At 38.6% G+C, this 20,661-nt stretch overlaps 1 protein-coding gene across 1 annotated transcript in view; it reads left to right on the top strand.

Annotated features, from left to right (window-relative positions):
* INSC (INSC spindle orientation adaptor protein) overlaps positions 1 to 20,661 on the top strand; it is a 98,645-nt gene that overhangs the window by 56,378 nt on the left and 21,606 nt on the right. The window contains exon 7 of the mRNA XM_063293022.1: positions 19,231 to 19,402. Within this exon, the coding sequence (XP_063149092.1) occupies positions 19,231 to 19,402 (172 nt within the window). The remainder of the gene's footprint in view (positions 1 to 19,230; positions 19,403 to 20,661) is intronic.

Genomic DNA, 20,661 nt, shown 5'->3' with positions numbered 1-20,661 from the left:
ATAAGACACAAACTTAAGAAAAGGCCCTAGGATTCAGAGCTCTAAATGAGATGTATGAAAGGCCTGTGCAGTGGTAAGGTTGGGATAAGAAAGAAAAAAAAGGAGTCAAATGCAGCTACAAACAGCATGCATCCCTAACCTCTCTCATATTCTGAGAAAGCAGCTATAATGGAAGTTAGCAAAATTGGTCTGAAGGATGTGGTACTCTGACTATAATGCTTTCAGACAGATGGGATGCAGACAAGCAGATTGCTCTGTTATTAAAATGAAGGCATCTGTCCAGAGCATTAGAGAGCCACGGCAGATTCTGGGTGATGCCAGTCGAGTTCAACTGAAAATTTCTTACTCAGTGATAATGTTTAATTAGCGTGAGAGGAATGCAGTACCATGCCAGTACTGAATACCAGTTGCAGCAATATAAATTAACACCTACAGTATGCTTTGTGGCATGGCAGACAATATATAAAATAAATCTACTTCTCTGAAACTTATAAGCAAGGAAGATGCAACATTTTGCCTTTGTGCACGTTAATGCAAAAAACTGTCCCAATATTATCACTGAGCAAAGTCTATTTGCTTAAAATGTAATGAAGAATATGGACTGGGCTCTCAGGAAATTCAGCTCAAATAAAACCAGACAGAGCTACATGCTACAACTTTACAGCAATGTGAAGTAGACCTTTACCGTCAGTTCATTGTTGTTTATTCGTTTAGTCGCTTCCGACTCTTCGTGACTTCATGGACCAGCCCACGCCAGAGCTTCCTGTCGGCCGTCAACACCGCCAGCTCCCCCAGGGATGAGTCGGTCACCTCTAGAATATCATCCACCCACCTTGCCCTTGGTCGGCCCCTCTTCCTTTTGCCTTCCACTCTCCCGAGCATCAGCATCTTCTCCAGGGTGTCCTGTCTTCTCATTATGTGGCCAAAGTATTTCAGTTTTGCCTTTAATATCATTCCCTCAAGTGAGCAGTCTGGCTTTATTTCCTGGAGGATGGACTGGTTTGACCTTCTGGCAGTCCAAGGCACTCTCAGAATTCTCCTCCAACACCACAGTTCAAAAGCATCGATCTTCCTTCTCTCAGCCTTCCTTATGGTCCAGCTCTCGCAGCCATATGTTACTACGGGGAACACCATTGCTTTAACTATGCAGACTTTTGTTGTCAGTGTGATGTCTCTGCTCTTAACTATTTTATTGAGATTTGTCATTGCTCTTCTCCCAAGGATTAAGCGTCTTCTGATTTCCTGACTGCAGTCAGCATCTGCAGTAATCTTCGCACCTAGAAATACAAAGTCTTTCACTGCTTCTACGTTTTCTCCCTCTATTTGCCAGTTATCAATCAAGCTGGTTGCCATAATCTTGGTTTTTTTGAGGTTTAGCTGCAAGCCAGCTTTTGCACTTTCTTCTTTCACCTTCATCATAAGGCTCCTCAGTTCCTCTTCGCTTTCAGCCATCAAAGTGGTATCATCTGCATATCTGAGATTGTTAATGTTTCTTCTAGCCTTGGATTCCTTGGATTCATTTTAACTCCAGCCTTGCATTCCTCAAGCCCAGCATGTCGCATGATGTGTTCTGCATACAAGTTGAATAGGTAGGGTGAGAGTATACAGCCCTGCCGTACTCCTTTCCCAATCTTAAACCAGTCCGTTGTTCCGTGGTCTGTTCTTACTGTTGCTACTTGGTCGTTATACAGATTCTTCAGGAGGCAGACAAGATGACTTGGTATCCCCATATCACTAAGAACTTGCCACAATTTGTTGTGGTCCACACAGTCAAAGGCTTTAGAATAGTCAATAAAACAGAAATAGATGTTTTTCTGAAACTCCCTGGCTTTTTCCATTATCCAGCGGATATTGGCAATTTGGTCCCTAGTTCCTCTGCCTTTTCCAAACCCAGCTTGTGCATCTGGCAATTCTCACTCCATGAATTGCTGAAGTCTACCTTGCAGGATCTTGAGCATTACCTTACTGGCATGTGAAATGAGTGCCACTGTTCGATAGTTTGAACAGTCTTTAGTGTTTCCCTTTTTTGGTATGGGGATATAAGTTGATTTTTTCCAATCTGATGGCCATTCTTGTGTTTTCCAAATTTGCTGGCATATAGCATGCATTACCTTGACAGCATCATCTCGCAAGATTTTGAACAGTTCAGCTGGGATGCCGTTGTCTCCTGCTGCCTTGTTATTAGCAATGCTTCTTAAGGCCCATTCAACCTCACTCTTCAGGATGTCTGGCTCTAGCTCACTGACCACACCGTCAAAGCTATCCCCGATATTGTTATCCTTGCTATACAGGTCTTCTGTATATTCTTGCCACCTTTTCTTGATCTCTTCTTCTTCATCTTCAAAGATGGTCCTTGCCATCTTTGTTTTTGATCATGCCCATTTTTGCCTGGAATTTACCTCCAATGTTTCTAATTTTCTGGAAGAGGTCTCTTGTCCTTCCTATTCTATTGTCTTCTTCCACTTCCGCACATTGCTTGTTTAAAAATAATTCCTTATCTCTTCTGGCTAACCTCTGGAATTGTGCATTTAATTGGGCATATCTCCCCCTATCACTGTTGCCTTTTGCTTTCCTTCTTTCTTGGGCTACTTCTAGTGTCTCAGCAGACAGCCGTTTTGCCTTCTTGGTTTTCTCTTTCTTTGGGATGTATTTTGTTGCCGCCTCCTGAACAATGTTGTGAACTTCTGTCCATAGTTCTTCCGGGACCCTATCTACTAAGTCCAGTCCCTTAAATCGATTCTTCACCTCCACTGCATATTCCTTAGGAATATGAGTGAGCTCATATCTAGCTGATCTGTGGGTCTTCCCTAATCTCTTTAGTCTGATCCTAAATTGTGCAATAAGAAGTTTGTGATCGGAACTACAGTCAGCTCCAGGTCTTTTTACTGACTGTATAGATGTCCGCCACCTTTGGCTGCAAAGGATGTAGTCAATCTGATTTCGGTGTTGTCCATCTGGTGAAGTCCATGTATAAAGCCGTCTCTTAGGTTGTTGGAAGAGAGTGTTTGTTACGCAGAGTGAGTTGTCTTGGCAAAATTCTATCAGCCTATGTCCTGCTTCATTTTGTTCTCCCAGGCCATGCTTACCTGTAATTCCAGGTGTCTTTTGACTGCCCACCTTAGCATTCCAGTCTCCTGTGATGAAAATAACATCTTTTTTAGTCGTGTTGTCCAGTAGGTGCTGCAGATCCTCATAGAACTGCTCTACTTCAGCTTCTTCAGCATCTGTGGTTGGGGCGTATATTTGGATCACTGTAATGTTAGATGGCTTGCCCTGAATTCGAATTGAGATCATTCTATTGTTTTTGGGATTGTATCCAAGCACTGCTTTAGCCCCTTTACTATTAATTATGAAGGCTACTTCATTTCTTCTGTGGTCCTCTTGTCCACAGTAGTAGATCTGGTGGTCATTTGATGTGAAGTGGCCCATTCCAGTCCATTTCAGTTCACTGACGCCCAGAATGTCTATCTTTAATCTTGACATCTCACCAATAACCACATCCAATTTGCCCTGGCTCATAGATCTTACATTCCAGGTTCCAATGGTGTGTTGATCCTTAGAACGTCGGATTCGCCGTTCACCACCAGCACCGTCGGCCGCTAGCCGTCCTTTCGGCTTTGAGCTAGCTGCGTCATCACGTCTGGGGCTAGTTGAACTCATCCTCTGTTCCTCCCCAGTAGCATTTTGACCATCTTCCGACCTGGGGGTCTCATCTTCCGATGGTATACCGACATATCTCTGGTTGTACTGATCCATTTAGTTTTCACGGCAAGAATACTGGAGTGGGTTGCCATTACCTTCCCCAGGGATCGCATTTAGTCTGACCTGTCATGACCTTCCCGTCTTGGGTGGCCCTTTACGGTTTAGCTCATGGCATCATTGAGGTGCTCAAGCTCCAGCACCATGACAAGGTAATGATCCTTTGCTGAAGCGTCAGTTCATAGACCTAGTTTAAATGTTGTTTTTTCACTGATAAAGCTCTTAATGGTCTGGGACCAGTATATTTGGCCTTCTGGCACACATATCCAGTTGATCCTTGTCATCCTGGCAGTTCTTAAGATCCTTAACTGAAGCAAGCTCAGCTGCTCTGAAAGACAGAACTTTCTCAGTGATGGCTCCTTGACACTGAAAGAGTCTCCTAAGCATAGCTCATTAGACACTTTTTTTCACTGTTCTTCGAGGCCAGAACTTTTTATTCATGAAGGCCTTTTAAACAACTTGGATATTTGTTCTGAGAAAAATCTCTTAAAGACTGAGCTGTAGTTGGCTTTATTTTCCAATTAATTAAAAAGGAAAGCTTTTTAGCAATAGCGTATTGCTATTTTTAATTATTGTATTATTGCATTTAATTCAAGCTGCCTGCAGAACATGTTGATGAGCAAGCGTATAATTTTGCTAAACCCATTTTAAAAATAAACCAATGTCATATCCTGAGCTTGACAAGTTCCTACTGTTGACCTCACATCATCACACAGAACTTCATAAGCAATGAGTGAGGATCATCACTACTCTGCTTTCAAGCTAAGAATGTTACAAAGAATGGTTGGAAGTGACATAATAGCCAGTTATATAACCATACAATGAAGTCTTTCTTTTCTTTTGCCATGATCATATTCATGAAGCCTGGAACCTCTCAGACTGATAACCATCCACTCTGATACCCATCTACTGTATGTCTGGTTAATGAGTCACACAGCTTCTTTTATTCAGTCATAGATCATAATTGCAAATGAAGCATCAGGCTGACAGATCTAAAATGATCACAGTTCATGGAGTGCTTAATGTAAGAGAATGATTCTTATACTCTTTGAAACAACTCTATTTAAGAACTGAATGAGTGTGTGTGGCATAAACAGATGATGTTAAAATCCCAGCTTCATGGCTTTACCTACTGCTGCCTTCCCCAAAGTCTTTCAGTGAATTAGCATTGGAAGAGAGTGGGGTGATTTATTTACCTTTGTGGTCTGGAGATTCATTCCTGCATTTTCACAACGGTTGCCCCTAGTCATGGGTTCTGTGGATTTTAGATTTCATTTTTCTAACTTGGAATAAAGCTGAAACAATTTGGGGAATCAACCTTCAAAAACTTTAACAGATCTTTTTCTTACAAAAACATGGTACAATGAGAAATGCATTCCTTACATGCACAGACATTGTTGGTAACTGAAAAAACAGACATTTGCAAAGAGCTTGGATAACTTTATAAAATGGATGTTTGGAATTATATCCAAATTGACAGCATTACTGAGAGTGCTTTATATTTCATGACTGGTGAACTTTAGTTAAAAAGGTACTTACACCATCTATAAAAACTAACGCCTGAAGGAGTTCATTGTTATGATTTAGTATTTGTTATGATTAGTTTAAAAAAGACCACAGGTGGTCCCATTATCCACAGTTTCATGTATCCATGGTTGATAATTATAGATAAGTCATCTGCAATAAACAGCTTCTCATACCTGTTGTTTTTGGCATACAGTTCTGATCTGTTTACCATTTTGTGCTTGTGCAAAGTATGAACCCAACTTCCATGCCCTCAGTTTACAAAGCATTCAAAGTAATCTGGAGCATTCTGGCCTGATATGGTCATTCTCTTCATACAGTTACTTCCTCCATAGGGAAATTGGGCAAACACATTGTGGAGAACTGGCAAATGTTCACCCAGAGTGTTGCCCCTGAGTGAAAAGTTAAAGCTCAGAGACCCTGCTGCTTGGACAAAGTATTTGAACTTGACTTCCTCATGGAGCACAGCGTCATGTTCAAAAGGTAGCCAGAGGCATCTTTGGGGCCCTTAAAAAGGCACCTACCAGGCCTTGCAAAGCAAAACCAACTACTTTGCAAAGGTAGCTACATCCACTATAATTGCAGAGACATCATCGGCATTGACATATAACATGATTTTAAGGAGGAAAAAGTGGAGGAACTCATCACTGCTTTCTTATTTTGATTCTATACTATTTATAAACTATCCTAATGTTTGCTTTTAAATTTGTATTTAAGGTCATTCTGGTGATTTTTGTTCATTTCCCAGGAAACCAGAATCCCACCACCCCTTTCTTATAGCTTCAACATCTTGATATATGTGGTTTTCTTATTTGCTGTTGTAAGTTAAGCCTGTTGAAAAGCTTCTGAAATTCTCCACAATACTATTACCAACAGTGAACAATACTCCCTAGACTTTTACAGTCACTCCTAAGAGAGCCAGTTTTCATAGTGGTTAAAAGCAATCTGTTTAAATTCTTGATTACCCTTAATCAAACAATTGAGGATAGTTTATTTCTTGATTGGCCTATTGCAGTCTGAAAATTATTTCTAATCTGAATTGGAAGTTTGCTGGGAAGTTAATCAGCTGATGCTTTGATTGAAGAAAAGGACAACAATTAATCAATTGACAGTTTCTGTGATCTAGGTTTTTCTATTTTTGGCAACTACATGGCCAAAAAGTTGTTTGTTCAAATCTAAGAAAGTGAGGGAAAAACCAAACCCATAGAATAGGTACAATCAGGTAAAGATGGAATGTACAGCATAAAGCCACATGGTGACCATGACAGGGTGATTGTGGGTGCCAATTTGACCTTTTTGAGCTCACCTCCTGAAAGCCTTGGATATAGCTTCCAGAGCCCTTCCAAAGCTGGCCACTGTATTGCAATATTTAATATAACTGAAGAGGAAAATTAATATATTGGAAGTGATCATGTAGTCAGTTAATTTTACTTCAATTTAAAGGTTACTTTGATCAAATTTTTGTCATGGCACCACATACACTTTGCCATTCAAAGACCAAGTGCAGCCCTCAGTCCCTAAAAGGGGGTGCATCCTTGGGCAGGCTGTTATGGAACTTTCTTTTTCCTAAATCCCATTTTGGGGAACTATATTTGGACAAACTGAGATATGGAGAAAGAACCCCAACTTCATTCTCACTGTTCGACTTATTGATGTTTTATACTGAGGGTTTATTTTTCTTGATGCTAAAGATTATATCAAAAAAATTAACTGGCACTCAATTTATGGTCAGAAGTCCACTACTATGGGATGACACTAAATTACTGTTGTGAATGAGAACTGGCTTACCATCCCCTGACAATGCTTTGGGATTTATTTAGGGCTTTATAATATGGACAAAGTGGAGGGCAGACATACATTTGACAAGTGATTCAAAATCAGCACCTGAGAAATAATCTCCAATGTGACTAATGATAATGTTGTTCTCCTGCAGCTCTAGATAATCCACCTGAGAAGCAAACTGAAGCTTGCTGAGCTTTTAAACTCAGGGCAGTGTTTAATGAAAATCAATAAAGAGATTTACAGCAGTAACATTTATATCATTCCTTCCCTCTTTAGTAGCTAGTAGAGAAAGCTGAAAGAGATCAGGACAATTAGGAGAATACATCACTTTTTATAAACGCTTATGCTTTTATTTTCTTACCCATGGATATCCAAAAGCACAACAGGACTTTTGGGTTGCTTATTTGTGAATTGAGATATTTGTAAACTCAAAATCAAAATAAGAATTTAAAAAGAGAAAAAAAGTATATAATCAGATATAGAAACAGCACATGTCAACTCTGTTTATATGGGAATAAGAAAATTGCCTCCCTGTAGCATAATGTCCTTGCTTAAATTTGGCTTAAATGAACTCAGTCTCTCCATCCACACAAGGAATCTTTCAGTGGAGAGACCCCAGTTTTGTTCATGTCAGAAAGAGGTTGCTGTTCACGTTTACATGTCGCAGACATGAGATGGAATGCAGGTATTGTGGCAGGAAGGAATGTGCGCTGCTCTTGCCATATGCATGTTCATTCAGTGTATGGCTGAGCCCAGTAATGTGTGAACAAGGCTGCAGGAGATGTATATTTAAAGCTATTCTAATAGTTTAAACTGCAGTGGAGCTCACATACCCACAGATTTATAATTGCCTAACAGGGCAGACTTGTATAGATCTCCCTGAGCTTGCACATCACAGGTCTTTATGTTACAGGCATTGGCTAGCAGCAGCCAGTATATTTCAGGACTGATTGAAATAGTTTGTAAAGAAAAAAGCAGGGTAATTGGCACAAAATCTCCTTGTTGAAGTGTATTCTGTACGGGAGCCAAACACACTACTATAATGAAGTAGACTTGCTGACACACTGGCTTTGTCTCCTGTTACAAACCAGGCTGCTGACTTTGTGATTTATCAATTTTTAAAAAATTGGGACACAGAAGGACAGTGCAAGCCTTGAAGTTACTCAAATATATCTCTAGATCTGGAAAAAAAAACCCAATTAAGCTGTTCTTCTGTGTATCTTCACTTGAATGCTCAGAATCAGTGATGGTTGTGAACTGCTGGCACAAGAGATTCTACTGGCAGCTAAAGGCATCAGGCTGTTCTTTTCTTCTCCCCAAGAACTTTCTGGTGTGTGTCCACCAAAGGAATGAAAAACTTACTTTCTCCTTTCATTTCTTTTTTTAAGTGTTTCCTCTCACTTTTGGAACTCACCTTCACTTCTGAAGAAGTGCTATGCTACACAGTGACTTTGGCCACATTAATTCCCACATGAACAATATGAACAGTATATCTAACACCTCTTTTAGATAAGCAATTTGTTTGGACCATATTCCCCCCCTCCCCAAAAGCCTTAAGACTGAATTTTAGTCATCTGAAAGAATGCTAAATGCTGAGACACCCCCTCTTTCTACTGTACAGACTAGATTCCTTTGTTATAGGATGTATAGCTATTGCCAGCTGTACATGCACTGGTGTATCCCATACAAGAGTAATGTAATAGTCAATTAAAAAGATAATTTTGAAACTTCAGCTGTGGTAGTGCTACTTGGTACTGGTTGGTGGGCTCATAAATAAAATAAACTCTCCCATGATCTACATTGACTCCTGAAGACTTCATAGGTATGGACATATTGTTTTCTTGGCAAAAAACATGGAACTAGTTTGGCATGTTCTTCTTTCAAGATATTTATTACTTCCTAGTTTAATCTACAGTCCTGGAAATTCTAGTGTTTTCTGTCCAAGTTCTAAGATTTTTTGAGTCAAGGTCAGCTAGGGCTCAGGTGGGATATATATCACATTAATAAACAAGCTCAAGTTGAAGTTCTCATTTTGATTTTTAAAGTTATAAGTACATTTGACCCAAGATATTAGACTGCCTTCAGGTATAAGTGACAGCATCACTTTAAGATCAGCAGGGGACATTCTCCTTGCTTGTCTTTGGGGCTCAGATAGGCTGTTGTGGCTATTTATTGCTATACCACTTTTCTTTCCAAAAGAACTTAGTGTGATTTACAAACAAATAATAAAGACAAGAATGAACAGCTGATGAATGAATGTGGATTGAATACTGACATGAAAGAAGTACATATAAATGAGGTTTGAACAGCAAAACAAATATATGAAGGAAAAGTGAATGGGTTGAGTGGAAGAAGAGGAAGAGGAGGAGCATGGTTGAATGGAGTTGGCAAATTTCTCAAAAAGAGTTAGGAATCTGTGTATTGAAATGGTAGAAGAAAGATAGTTTTCAGTGAAAGAAGCTATGGAGTGGTGTAATGAATTATGTTGCTCTAAACTAGGTTTAGAGCTGGTTTGGTGTAGTGGTGAAGGCATCTGGCTAGAAACCAGGAGACTGTGAATTCTAGTCCCACCTTAGGAACAAAGCCAGCTGGGTGACCTTGGGCCAGTCACTCTCTCTCAGCCCTAGAAAGGAGGCAACAGCAAACCACTTCTGAAATCTTGCCAAGAAAACTGCAGGGTCTTGTCCAGGCAGTCTCCAAGAATCAGACACGATTGAACAGATTAAAAAAAGCCTAGATTTAATAAATGTCCTTTTTTCTTACTTCCTGCTTCTAAATTCTTTTGCTTCCTACTTCTTATTCTTTCTCTGTGTTTTGAATAACTTTGCTTACCCTGAAAGGTAATAATATGATGGCAATGTATGAATGTAATAAAAGCCATTAACAATAAACTAGCAACAATAAAACCAATTATTCTAAAATATAATAAACATTGGCTATGGTTGAGGATGGATTTGCATGAGTCTTTCTGCTGCCAGTCCAACATCTTAATCACTACACCACACTGTTTTTCTGTTTTATTGTTACAATTAGTTTTAATATTTTTAAAATGATATTTATTCTATTTATACTACTGCAATTCAATCATGATGCTTGGTGAGTAACTTAATATAAGAGCATTTAAAACATCTCTGACAAATTATAGATAATAAAACATGCAATTAATAGCACATAACAACTGCAATCAATCACCTTCCTATTGTTTTGAATTTATTATGTAAACCAATTTATCCTTAACATGGTTTAAAAATATTGGAGCGTGTATCTTGCGTAGAATAATAAAAACTTCTTTTTTCAGACTAAAGAATAACCAAAAAGAGTATTTTCTTAAGGACATTCTGTACCAAATCCTTTTCTTTTTTCCCAGTGAGGTCAGAGCATTTAAATATATTTATTTGGCCTAATCCAGCAGGAAGGTTTATTATAGTGCACTGTTCCAAAGAAAATAAGGGACTCTATTATATTTATCAGTGTTTTCCACTGCCTTCCACACTATGCAAAATTTAACCCTTATTAAGATATGATCTAGGGCAATTGCCAGTAAACTGCTATGAAGCCCTGTATGTTTGCTTTTATTACCCCTAACTGATATAAACACGATGAAAGGGCTGAAGGGTACAAGTAATACAATTTATAGCAGCATTTAAGTCTTCAAGAAGAATCTTTTCAGTTCATGAATTCTAGCTTATATGTAATACTGTCAGAGCAGTGATTAAGGCTTCAGCAAGAACAATCCAAAAACTCAGCATAAAGGCATCCAAAATTATAGGGCTGTGTAATAGTGACATCTAGTGGCTGTGAGAGCTGCAACAATTGTTCTTAATATAAAGGTAGTTAATAGAGATTTGTGCTAACAATTTTATCAGGGTTCTGTAATAACAGAGTCAAGGATTGTCTATTCTGACAATGAATATTAGTCCAGGATGTCCAGCAAGGAAATAATCAAGGAACTACCAAGGAGAAAACCACACCCCCACCAAAACTGGCAGGGCAAGCTACTGCATATAAACAGGCACACTTAACTTGCACTAGTGATGTTACCTAGTTGGGTATGAAACGTCTGTGAGCGAACAACCAGGCTCAGAGAACACCAAGAATTCTGCATTGTGATGTCATATGCATGCCCCAGAGGGCTCCTAGGACAAAGAGAAGATAAAGATTTATTAGAACCCCCCCCCCCAAAAAAAAAGGACTGACAGAGGAAATTACTTTTGTTCCAAGGAATAAATTAAATGAAGACATAACCATAATGAATGACAGTGACAGTCAGAAACAAGAGACATAGAACATTGCTATTAACTTGTTAGTAAACATTACTGAACTCAGTGTGATGCAATGCTGATCATTGCATTTTCTCCTGTTTATCTTCTGAATTTTTTAGACTTCATTTTATTTTTAAATATACTTGAGAATAGAACCAGAGAGGAAAAAAGAAAAAAAAATGAAGGATTTACAAACTGTAAAGATTAGATAAGAATTTACAAAATGTCAAGAAGAGAAAAATGTTTCTCTATTATTCTACCAGTAACACTGAATTAAGACAGTATATAAAAATAACCATATAATGATTTGGCACTTTAAAAACTATTATTATAATCAAGTCAGATATAACAACAAAACTCCAAAGTAATAACCATCAATACAAACAATATGATTTAGGAAGAATTTTAGCCAATGTGAAATATCCCATCCTTAAATTTGGTATTTTAAGATTTAACGTTAAGAGAAACCCAACCTTTGGATGTGGAAGAAGTTTCTGTGTTAATTATAATACTTAAATGATTTTCAGGTTAACCTAAAGTTAGTATCAGATGCTTCAGCTTGTTTCTTCCGCATCCCCAAATATCACATGTTCTAGAAGACTCCTTTAGATGTGCATATAGGCGTATAATTCTGTCATCTCTTGACGACACACACACTTTTTTTGCTGTTTGCATAAAACAAGATTTATCACTTGAAATGTTCAAAAGTAAATGAATGCTCATAGTGATCTAATTTTAAGGAGCATAGTTACCTATGTGCACATGGATGCACACATACATACATACTGTACATACATACATACAAACACAGAGAGAGATTCCAACTGTTAGGTGAGCAGTATTAACATTTAGCTTGTGTTCTGTCTCGGGCTTCCAGTCCATAATTATTACTAGTTGCCTGACAGTTTCTGTTCCTGCATGCTCATCTGACAATGGATGTGTAGGCCTGCCTGTGAATTCAGCCATTTCTCTCATTTTGGGTATCTGTTGAGGACAGAGGGAATGGCCTTGAAGGACAGGAGGAAGAGCCGCTAGCAAGGCAAGGTCAGATAAGCAGAGTTTGAGCCTGGTGGATGAAAGTAACTTGAGGAAACAGCTCAGATGAGCCCCTTCCTAGTTCACATAAAGGTAAAGTACGGGAGGGGGAAATAGCCTAAGTGCCACTGACCAATGTTTTATTATGGCATTTCCATGGCTTCCTAAAGGCATGACATGTAATAACTTGTCTCTCTAGTCTGAGAATTTTAAATAAGGAAGGGGTATACTTATTGCGTTGAGAAATGTTTTGTTATACTTGCCTAACATGTGTTGGATAAAGGACATTATATCAATGGCACTATGTAAGCTGGTTAAAAGCTGTTGAACTGATATCAGTAGTGATTTCTTACCTCCTCTGAGATGGGACAGGCATCTTTGATTCATCCTGTCAGTGACTTCATTCAGTTTTGTGATTCAAAGTCTTCCACTGAGATTTGCCTTCAAATAAAGGCTTGGAACTGTATGCCCCCATACATACATGAATGAATGAATGAATGAATGAAATGATATCTTTTAGCATTCACATAATAATGCTAAAAGGCATCATTTTATTCAGTCACTCATTCATTTGGTGAAATGGGGAGAGAGGGTGGTATTGGTGTACATTTATAGCAAAATGATCCTTGCAAGCAGTTGCTCCTTTCTCAGCCTTTGGCAAACTGTAGGAGGTTGAGGTATGATAGATATGATAAATAGATGATGATAGGTAGGTAGGTAGGTAGAATCATAGATATCACAGTCATACCCCTTAATCACTCAGGTTCTCTTGAGGACACTCTTTCCTATAGATGACCAATTGATTTATTTGTGATCGTTCTTCAGTCAGTGCATTTATCTGACTTTCCACAGCTCTCCTTTCCTTCCCCTTCTTTGTTCCCCTTCTTCAAAATATATTATTATACAATATATTACATTATAGTCCTTTATTTTTGTTTCAAGGCAGTAACTTTCAATTAGTCTTGTGTTTAGATCTCCTGTCTCCTTCATTTACCCCACATGTAAATCATTCATTAAATTATCTTAGATTATCTTTTTTCTTATCCTGTTCAATTGTAAATAATGCAATATTGTGTATGTGTGTGTGTGCTGGCCTTACTGATAGGGGTATATCTGTGTTTGCATGAATATATTAGACAGTATAATGGGAGAGATGACAACAGTGACAGCAGGGTAAAATTTACTAAAGTTGTGATATTAAAGGAGCATGGAAAGGGAATATTATTGATGTAGCAAAGCTTTTGTAGGATCTGAATATGTTATTCCCATAGATGCTCAGGCAGGTATGTAGAGAGAGATCTACAGTCTTAAGCAGTCTTACTCACTTTATTTTATTTTAATAATACTATTTTACCATCAAATAACAGGAATAGAGTGGATGGATAATTCAGACCTTAAGGGACGCGGTGGCGCTGCGGGTTAAACTTGCCGATTGGAAGGTCGGCGGTTCAAATCCGTGTGACGGGGTGAGCTCCCGTTGCTAGTCCCAGCTCCTGCCAACCTAGCAGTTCAAAAACATGCAAATGTGAGTCAATTAATAGGTACCGCTTTGGCAGGCAGGTAACGGCATTCCGTTTAGTCATGCTGGTCACATGACCACGGAAGTGTCTACGGACAAACACCAGCTCTTCGGCTTTGAAACGGAGATGAGCACTGCCCCCTAGAGTCAGACATGACTGGACTTAATGTCAAGGGAAACCTTTACCTACCTTTACCTATAATTCAGACCACATCCATCCTTTCAAGATAGGGCTTCATGTCTACCAGTCCAAGTTGGGAAAAAGCCCTCCTAGCCATGGCATTAATCTGTGCTTCCCCAGTTAGCACAAAGTTTAAAAGATCTTCCAAATTGTGTTCTTGGTCTTTGAAGAAAGCACAGCCTTAGCTACTGCCAACTAATTGCCTCCATCTAAAGCAGGGGAGACCATTTTGAGACTGCCTAAAGATAAATGCAATAATGTAGTAAAGGCAGTCCCCCGCTCCAAAGGTTGATATCAAATTATAATTATTTCCTTGACCAAAGGAAAAAAATAAATACATAAAGCAGTATCTGGGAACCAACACAGGCTCTGTAGATTATCTTAGAGATAACAGGCATTACTTTGGAGGTATGCCCACTTGCTGAAAAAAAATCTATAAAATTAAACTGGGGATGGTAGGGAACATCCTAGGGCAGCATTTCCTAACCTGGTAGCTCTCATGATATGTGGACTTCAGAATTCTCAAAAATGGCTGTGCTGACTGGAGAATTCTGGGAGTTGAAGTTTATATATCAGGTTGGGAAATACTTTCTAGGAAGTAGATGGAGGAATGGCATGAAGTTTTCAACAGTTCGCTCCCCCTGGATAGGAATTTTGTGATGGAATGCCCTCATCATGTGAAACTTGACATATTCTCCCAACTCCAGATTCCAGATTCTGTCAGCCCAATGGACTAAAGCCATCTACCTATTAAATTTGAAACTACTGAGTCAAACAAGCCTTTTGTGGGTGCAGCATCACTAGCGTGGCATTGTGCATACATGAAATATAATGTCTGACAAGTACTTTTTTCAGACAGTGGGACTAGGAGCGCAAGGGATCCATTCTCTGTACAGAAAAGTGGAATGCATGGAAGCAAGGTGTAAGAAGATGGTCCTCCAGTCTGGCTATAGCTGACAAATTTTATCAAGCACTTTTCTTAAATGGAAAGTCTTAAACTTTACAGTTATTGTTTCACCACTCAAATATTCCTCAAATGCAAAGTCTCTCTTGTATTATGCTGCATTCATAGAATTCTTTTGTTTGTATTATCTAGCTGACCCATTCTCTTGTATTGCCAAGATATTGAACATGTTTGACATTTTAGCTGATTACTTCTCCAGAATTAAACAGAAAGCAAGGCAACCATCCAAAGTTCCTTTCAGTGTGAAAGCTAATTATATAAATGCTTTGAACAGCAATTTCTTTTGGGATGTTAAAGTGCTTTCATTAGATTGTTCCTCTGTCCTTTTAAAATTTATTATTGGACACTTATAAATGGTGTGGCCTGGTAAATTTTATTCCCCCTCCCCCTCACATACACATACTTCCCGATCAGGCCAAAACAGTATAAAGTACACCTTAGTTTATTGCACTACTGTTATAAGGGAGAGGGAAATTGTTTGTGGGATGAGTGGGGGTACTGCCTCAATGTAATAAGGAAGCGGTTGTTCTAAAACCTACATTGTTTTTCTGGGTAAGCCATGTAAATTTCTTGCCATAGTTTCATTCTCACAATTCAATCATATCCTCATTTCCAAACCCAAGATATCAGCAAATCTTTCACCTTCATTTTGTTCTTCTATTTCTAATAACTTACTGACAATCAATGGCAGCAATTTACTGTACAACAGATCTGAGAATAAATCTTCCAGTTTTATATTGTGAAGCAGTAAGAGAATAAATGGCATAGGCTGAAGATGATCAGAGGAGATATGGCCTCTCTTTGTGTGAGAAGAGTTAGACCCACCAGGCTGTTTCGCTGTGAATCACAACATGATCTGCATCGTAAGTCCTTGAAAACAATGATTCTAACTGGCTGCTACCCCTTCAATTTAAAACTGTGCTGCCCTTCTATTGGTCTGGCTCCTTCTTCTCAACCAGCCATTCCCCGCTCCCAAAACATGGACACTCTATCCTGTGTTTCCCCCCTAGTTTTCACCTCCCAATACTATGTCTCACCCAACCTCTGCATTATCTCCCAAACAGCAACACTCCATAAGCTAGCATCTGGCACCATTTTCTCCTTTTTTCCTTAACTAAGAATATGAGAATGCTCCACAGCAAAGCTGCAGTCATAGACAGAACACAGTATTTGCTGATTTGTGTACGTGTGCTAAATTTGGGGTCTTAGTTCCTTCCTGCTATTGAGTTTTGGTTCATGGCTAATATTTTATGAATGCATGCAGTCTGCAATTTGGACAACTGGTTCAATGCAAGAACAACCCATACAGAACTTAAGGGGCTCCCTATTAACTGACATCTGTTTCAGCCAAAATTGGGCAAAACCACAACATAATTATGAAGATGTCACTTGCTTAGGCTAAGCATTCAAACTAAATGCAGTTTGCAAGTCACTAGAGACACTCTGTCTTTGCAAGTTCTGATATCAACCAACTGGATCCATATTGGCCAAACTAATATAAAGTTTGAACTTTGCATTTGCTGCCTTTTTCCACACCTTAAATATTTCTACAGTATATGACTTCAGAAAGTATTAAAATATTTTAAAATTTGATATTTTGATAGGGAATTATTTTTTTAGAAAATACAAATTGAAATATTGATTTAAATATAAATATTTAGATTGACTTGTAAGCATCTTATTCAAGCAGAAACAAGAGATAGCATATGTATTAGTGTAGGTATGCAAAATTCATGCAGACTATAAAGTTTCACTCCTCCATTATTAGCAAACTTCTATGGCTAGGGTTAAAAAATAATCTTCCAAAACAAGAATATCTAGATCCAAAAGAGGCTGTGATGCTTGGCTGATAGGCCTATGTACAATCTGGTGGGACAGAAATTATGCAGGTCTGATCAAATTTGATAAATCCATTTTCTGCTACTATGGCCATCATCTTTACAGTGTCTCTACTTGTTCCTGTGAAGGCTTTTATTGGAACTAGCTTCCTTTGTTTTGAAACATCAGAACAGCTACACTGCCACTGAATGGGAGTTCTGTTGTCCTGAAATCTTGATGTTTGAATCTTCTCCAAAAATGGACATTGGGAACGTAACTTTGTTTCATTTCTGAACATTAGATGCCAAACATTGTGTTCTATAAAATAAATATGCCTGTGATATATTTATCCTTGCAATAATCATAATTATAATGGGCCAGTTACTGTCTCTCAGCCCAACTCACCTCACAGGGTTGTTGTTGTGGGGAAAATAGGAGGGGGAAGGAGTAATAGGTATAGTATGTTCTCTGCCTTGAGTTATTTATAAAAATAATAAAGGTGGGATAGAAAAATAAATAAATAAAATAAATAAATTTATTTTTGTAAACCTGATAGCATTTCTCAGAAAATGCAGTTATGAATAACAGAAAGCCAAATATATTAATTTATATCCAGATAGGGATAGTTAAAGTAATTTGGCATTGCCTATTAATGAATAGCAAAAATGAGAGCCAGGAAAGCTTTAAATAAACCACTTAAGGCATCAGCATTAATTACTGACAAGAACTGAAGACATTTTGAACACAAGAACCGAATACAGTATGATGAACAGCCTACTATATTTTATATCAAAACTTGTGATAAGAGAGAATTGGGATGCTATGTATTAGGAATCCAGATGTCAGTCAAGTTCTCCTGAACCAGAAATAAATTCAGGATGTTTGTGGAAGCCTTTCATAGAGATGAAGCAAATGTTAAACACCTTCAAATTCTTTGGAGATTTAGATGTAAATTGGAGAAAAAACAAAGTCTTTAATATTTGGTTTCCATATAAACCACTGAAATAGCTTTCCTTCATTAATTTGCATCAGGAGGCACCCCTATAGAGGCAAGGATGAGGGACAGTCTTACACTTTTAGGTCTTTATTAAATAAAGTGTTTTTATTATTTTTGATGAGGAGGAATATGTGGAGTCAAATCTAAGGGTAATGGAAAGAAACACATCCCATTTCCAGTGGGAAGATCCCCTCCCCACCCGCGTCTCCAATTTTTCTTCCATACAAGGCTAAAGTCCATTAGCATCAGTTTGGGTTGAAACATCACAAAACTGAAACCCATGCTAAGTTCGGAAAGTTCATTCAGTGTCACACACCCAAATCAGCAGATCTCAAGCAATTTCCTAGTTTTACCTGAGATTAAATTCTGAGATGTCCTCTCTTTTAGTTAAACAATAAAAAGAAGGTCCTTCTCAATAATCCAGTAAAGAAGACTGTTGTTCTCTATAATTTAATTTTGGGGAGAGAATTGACTCTTTGGACATTTATATAGCCACCCATCTCACAATGTGTGATTCTGGGAGTCTTACAAACATAGTAACAATTAAAACCATATAACAATTCAAGAAACATCAAACATAAATAAAAACAAAAATAAAAAAAATGAAAAACCCCAAGATAGCTGGAGAACAATAGTCACTTAACATCATGCAAACCACCCTGCAGGCTCATCATGGGATCCCCAAGGCTGATGGAAGAACCCTTCCGGAAGGCTAGAAGGGATAGGGCTGATGATACCTCACCCCATGGCAATGAATGATCTCACCCAATAGCTTCATGTAGATGTTAAATAGGACTGGGGAGAGGACCAGATCCTGTGGAACTCCACATAACAGGGTCAAGGACAGTATGTCTCACTCCCAACTAACATTGACTGGTACCAGCTCCGCAGAAAGGAAGTGAACCACACAATACTGTGCCACCCACCCCCACCCCATGGAGCCGATCCAGAAGGATATCATGATTGATGGTAGCGAAGGCCGCAGAGAGGTCAAGAAGGGCAAAGAGAGATGCACTACCCCTGTTTCACTGCTGCTGGAGATCATCCAGCAGGGTGGCCAATGCTGTCTCCGTCCCATATTGCTAACATGAATAGAATAAGCATGTATTGCTCCTACTCACAAAATTCCCGGTACTTGCTTGAGCAGTGACCTCAGATTAAAAATCCATGAAAGTTGTTTTATTTATGTATTCATTCTTATAACAAAGGGTCTTGATTGTGTGCATCTTAAACTTGGATAGATAAAGGGTTTTTCATTTTATTATCTGACTAGCTTTCAAATAGGGCTGCTGCCTTCAACTCATACATTATTCTTTATAACACTTGTCATCTCCAGGTTGCTTTGTCAAAATGTGCTCCATCATTTTTTTCCCCTCCTTCTCCACTTAGGTTGATGGAATATTATGCTTGGCTGACATTCTTACAAACGGTACACACTCCCAAGCTACTCATGCCGAAGCAGCAGCAGTAATAGCTCAGATCACATCTCCTCAGCTCCCTTTCACTCAACATCTCAACAGCTTTCTTGAGAACATGGAAGAAATTGTCACAGCACTTCTCAGTAGGTATATTCATGAACATTTCATGTTTCACTGTTGTGAAGGTACAGAAGGCTTTGGGAATTTTTAGACTAATTACCAGAGGCTCTGTGTGATATGTCAATCATGTAATCTTTCTTACAGCTTGTGCAGTTTTTCTCACATTCTTCATTTCTTCCCCCTCCCACTCTGGAGAGCCTGTCTCAGTTGGCATGCTGACTCTTAGCAGGAATACTTTAGCTGAGCACAGCACTTCTACAGAGTAGGAGAATTTTCAAATATCCTAGTCTCAGATTGCTTAGGAAAGGGTTGAAGAACTGTTTTCAACCAAAGGTCCTATTTCATTGTTCCTTAACTTCTATCTTCTGCATGTCTTTGGTAGTAATGAACCTCAGAGAGGACAGGTTCAAAGCAAAAGTGCTGTGATTTCTTTCACAGTGTTTCATATACACCCATATATATTCCATATATAATAATAGTCTAATATCAGATAGGAAGACCTGTCCTGGATTCAAAGAGTACGAATGGTCCATGGTGTTATGACCTGAGATAAGATATACTTGGTGTTGGTATTTCCAATATGAAATTGTGTTCTTGGGAAAGTCCAGTTGATCCCTATGATCTCAAGTTTTAGATGGGAAGTACAGTATGGCTTTGAAGATCTAAGCAGGTCCTGGGATTCACTTCTAATACTATATATTTTTTCTGTTATAACTGATTGGAAGGAGATTATGTACATCATGTTCAAAGCCACTTTTTCTCCTGTGGAAAGCTTGCCCAATGCTTGGATCATGACTCTTAATCAACTACCCACATGCTTTCCAAACTCCCCCTTTTATCTTTCCTAATAATGGAACTCCAAAATTGGAGGAAAGGAAATTGTATGATGATTAGAAAGGAAATTGAGAGGTCAGATCTTTCTTTCTCATGGTGGATGTTAGTTTCTGCTCTCAAATGAATTTAAATCAATTCAACTCCTCTTGGCTTCTGGAATGCCCTCCATGTTGTTGGAAACTGCATCACATTAATGTTATTGTCTTTTAATAATGCCACAAAATTTGTGGCACGCATTCTGCTGCAAAACTGCCATCCAGTGGATACTTCTGTAGACAGGAAGAAGGCTTCAGTTTTTCTTCCTTATGCTAAAGGCCCTGTTTATCTGAAAAACTCTTTCACAATATAGAAGACATCACCAGGAAAGAAAGTAATGTTGAAGTTGCTCAAGAAGCTCCATTAATAGATGCATCCCAAGTGTTCATCTGTCTTTTTATTTCAAACTAGG

This window comes from Candoia aspera, chromosome 1 (assembly GCF_035149785.1).
Source record: "Candoia aspera isolate rCanAsp1 chromosome 1, rCanAsp1.hap2, whole genome shotgun sequence".
Classification (NCBI taxonomy): Eukaryota; Metazoa; Chordata; class Lepidosauria; order Squamata; family Boidae; genus Candoia; species Candoia aspera.
Note: the sequence above shows the minus strand (reverse complement) of the source record. Positions and strands in the feature narration are given on the sequence as shown.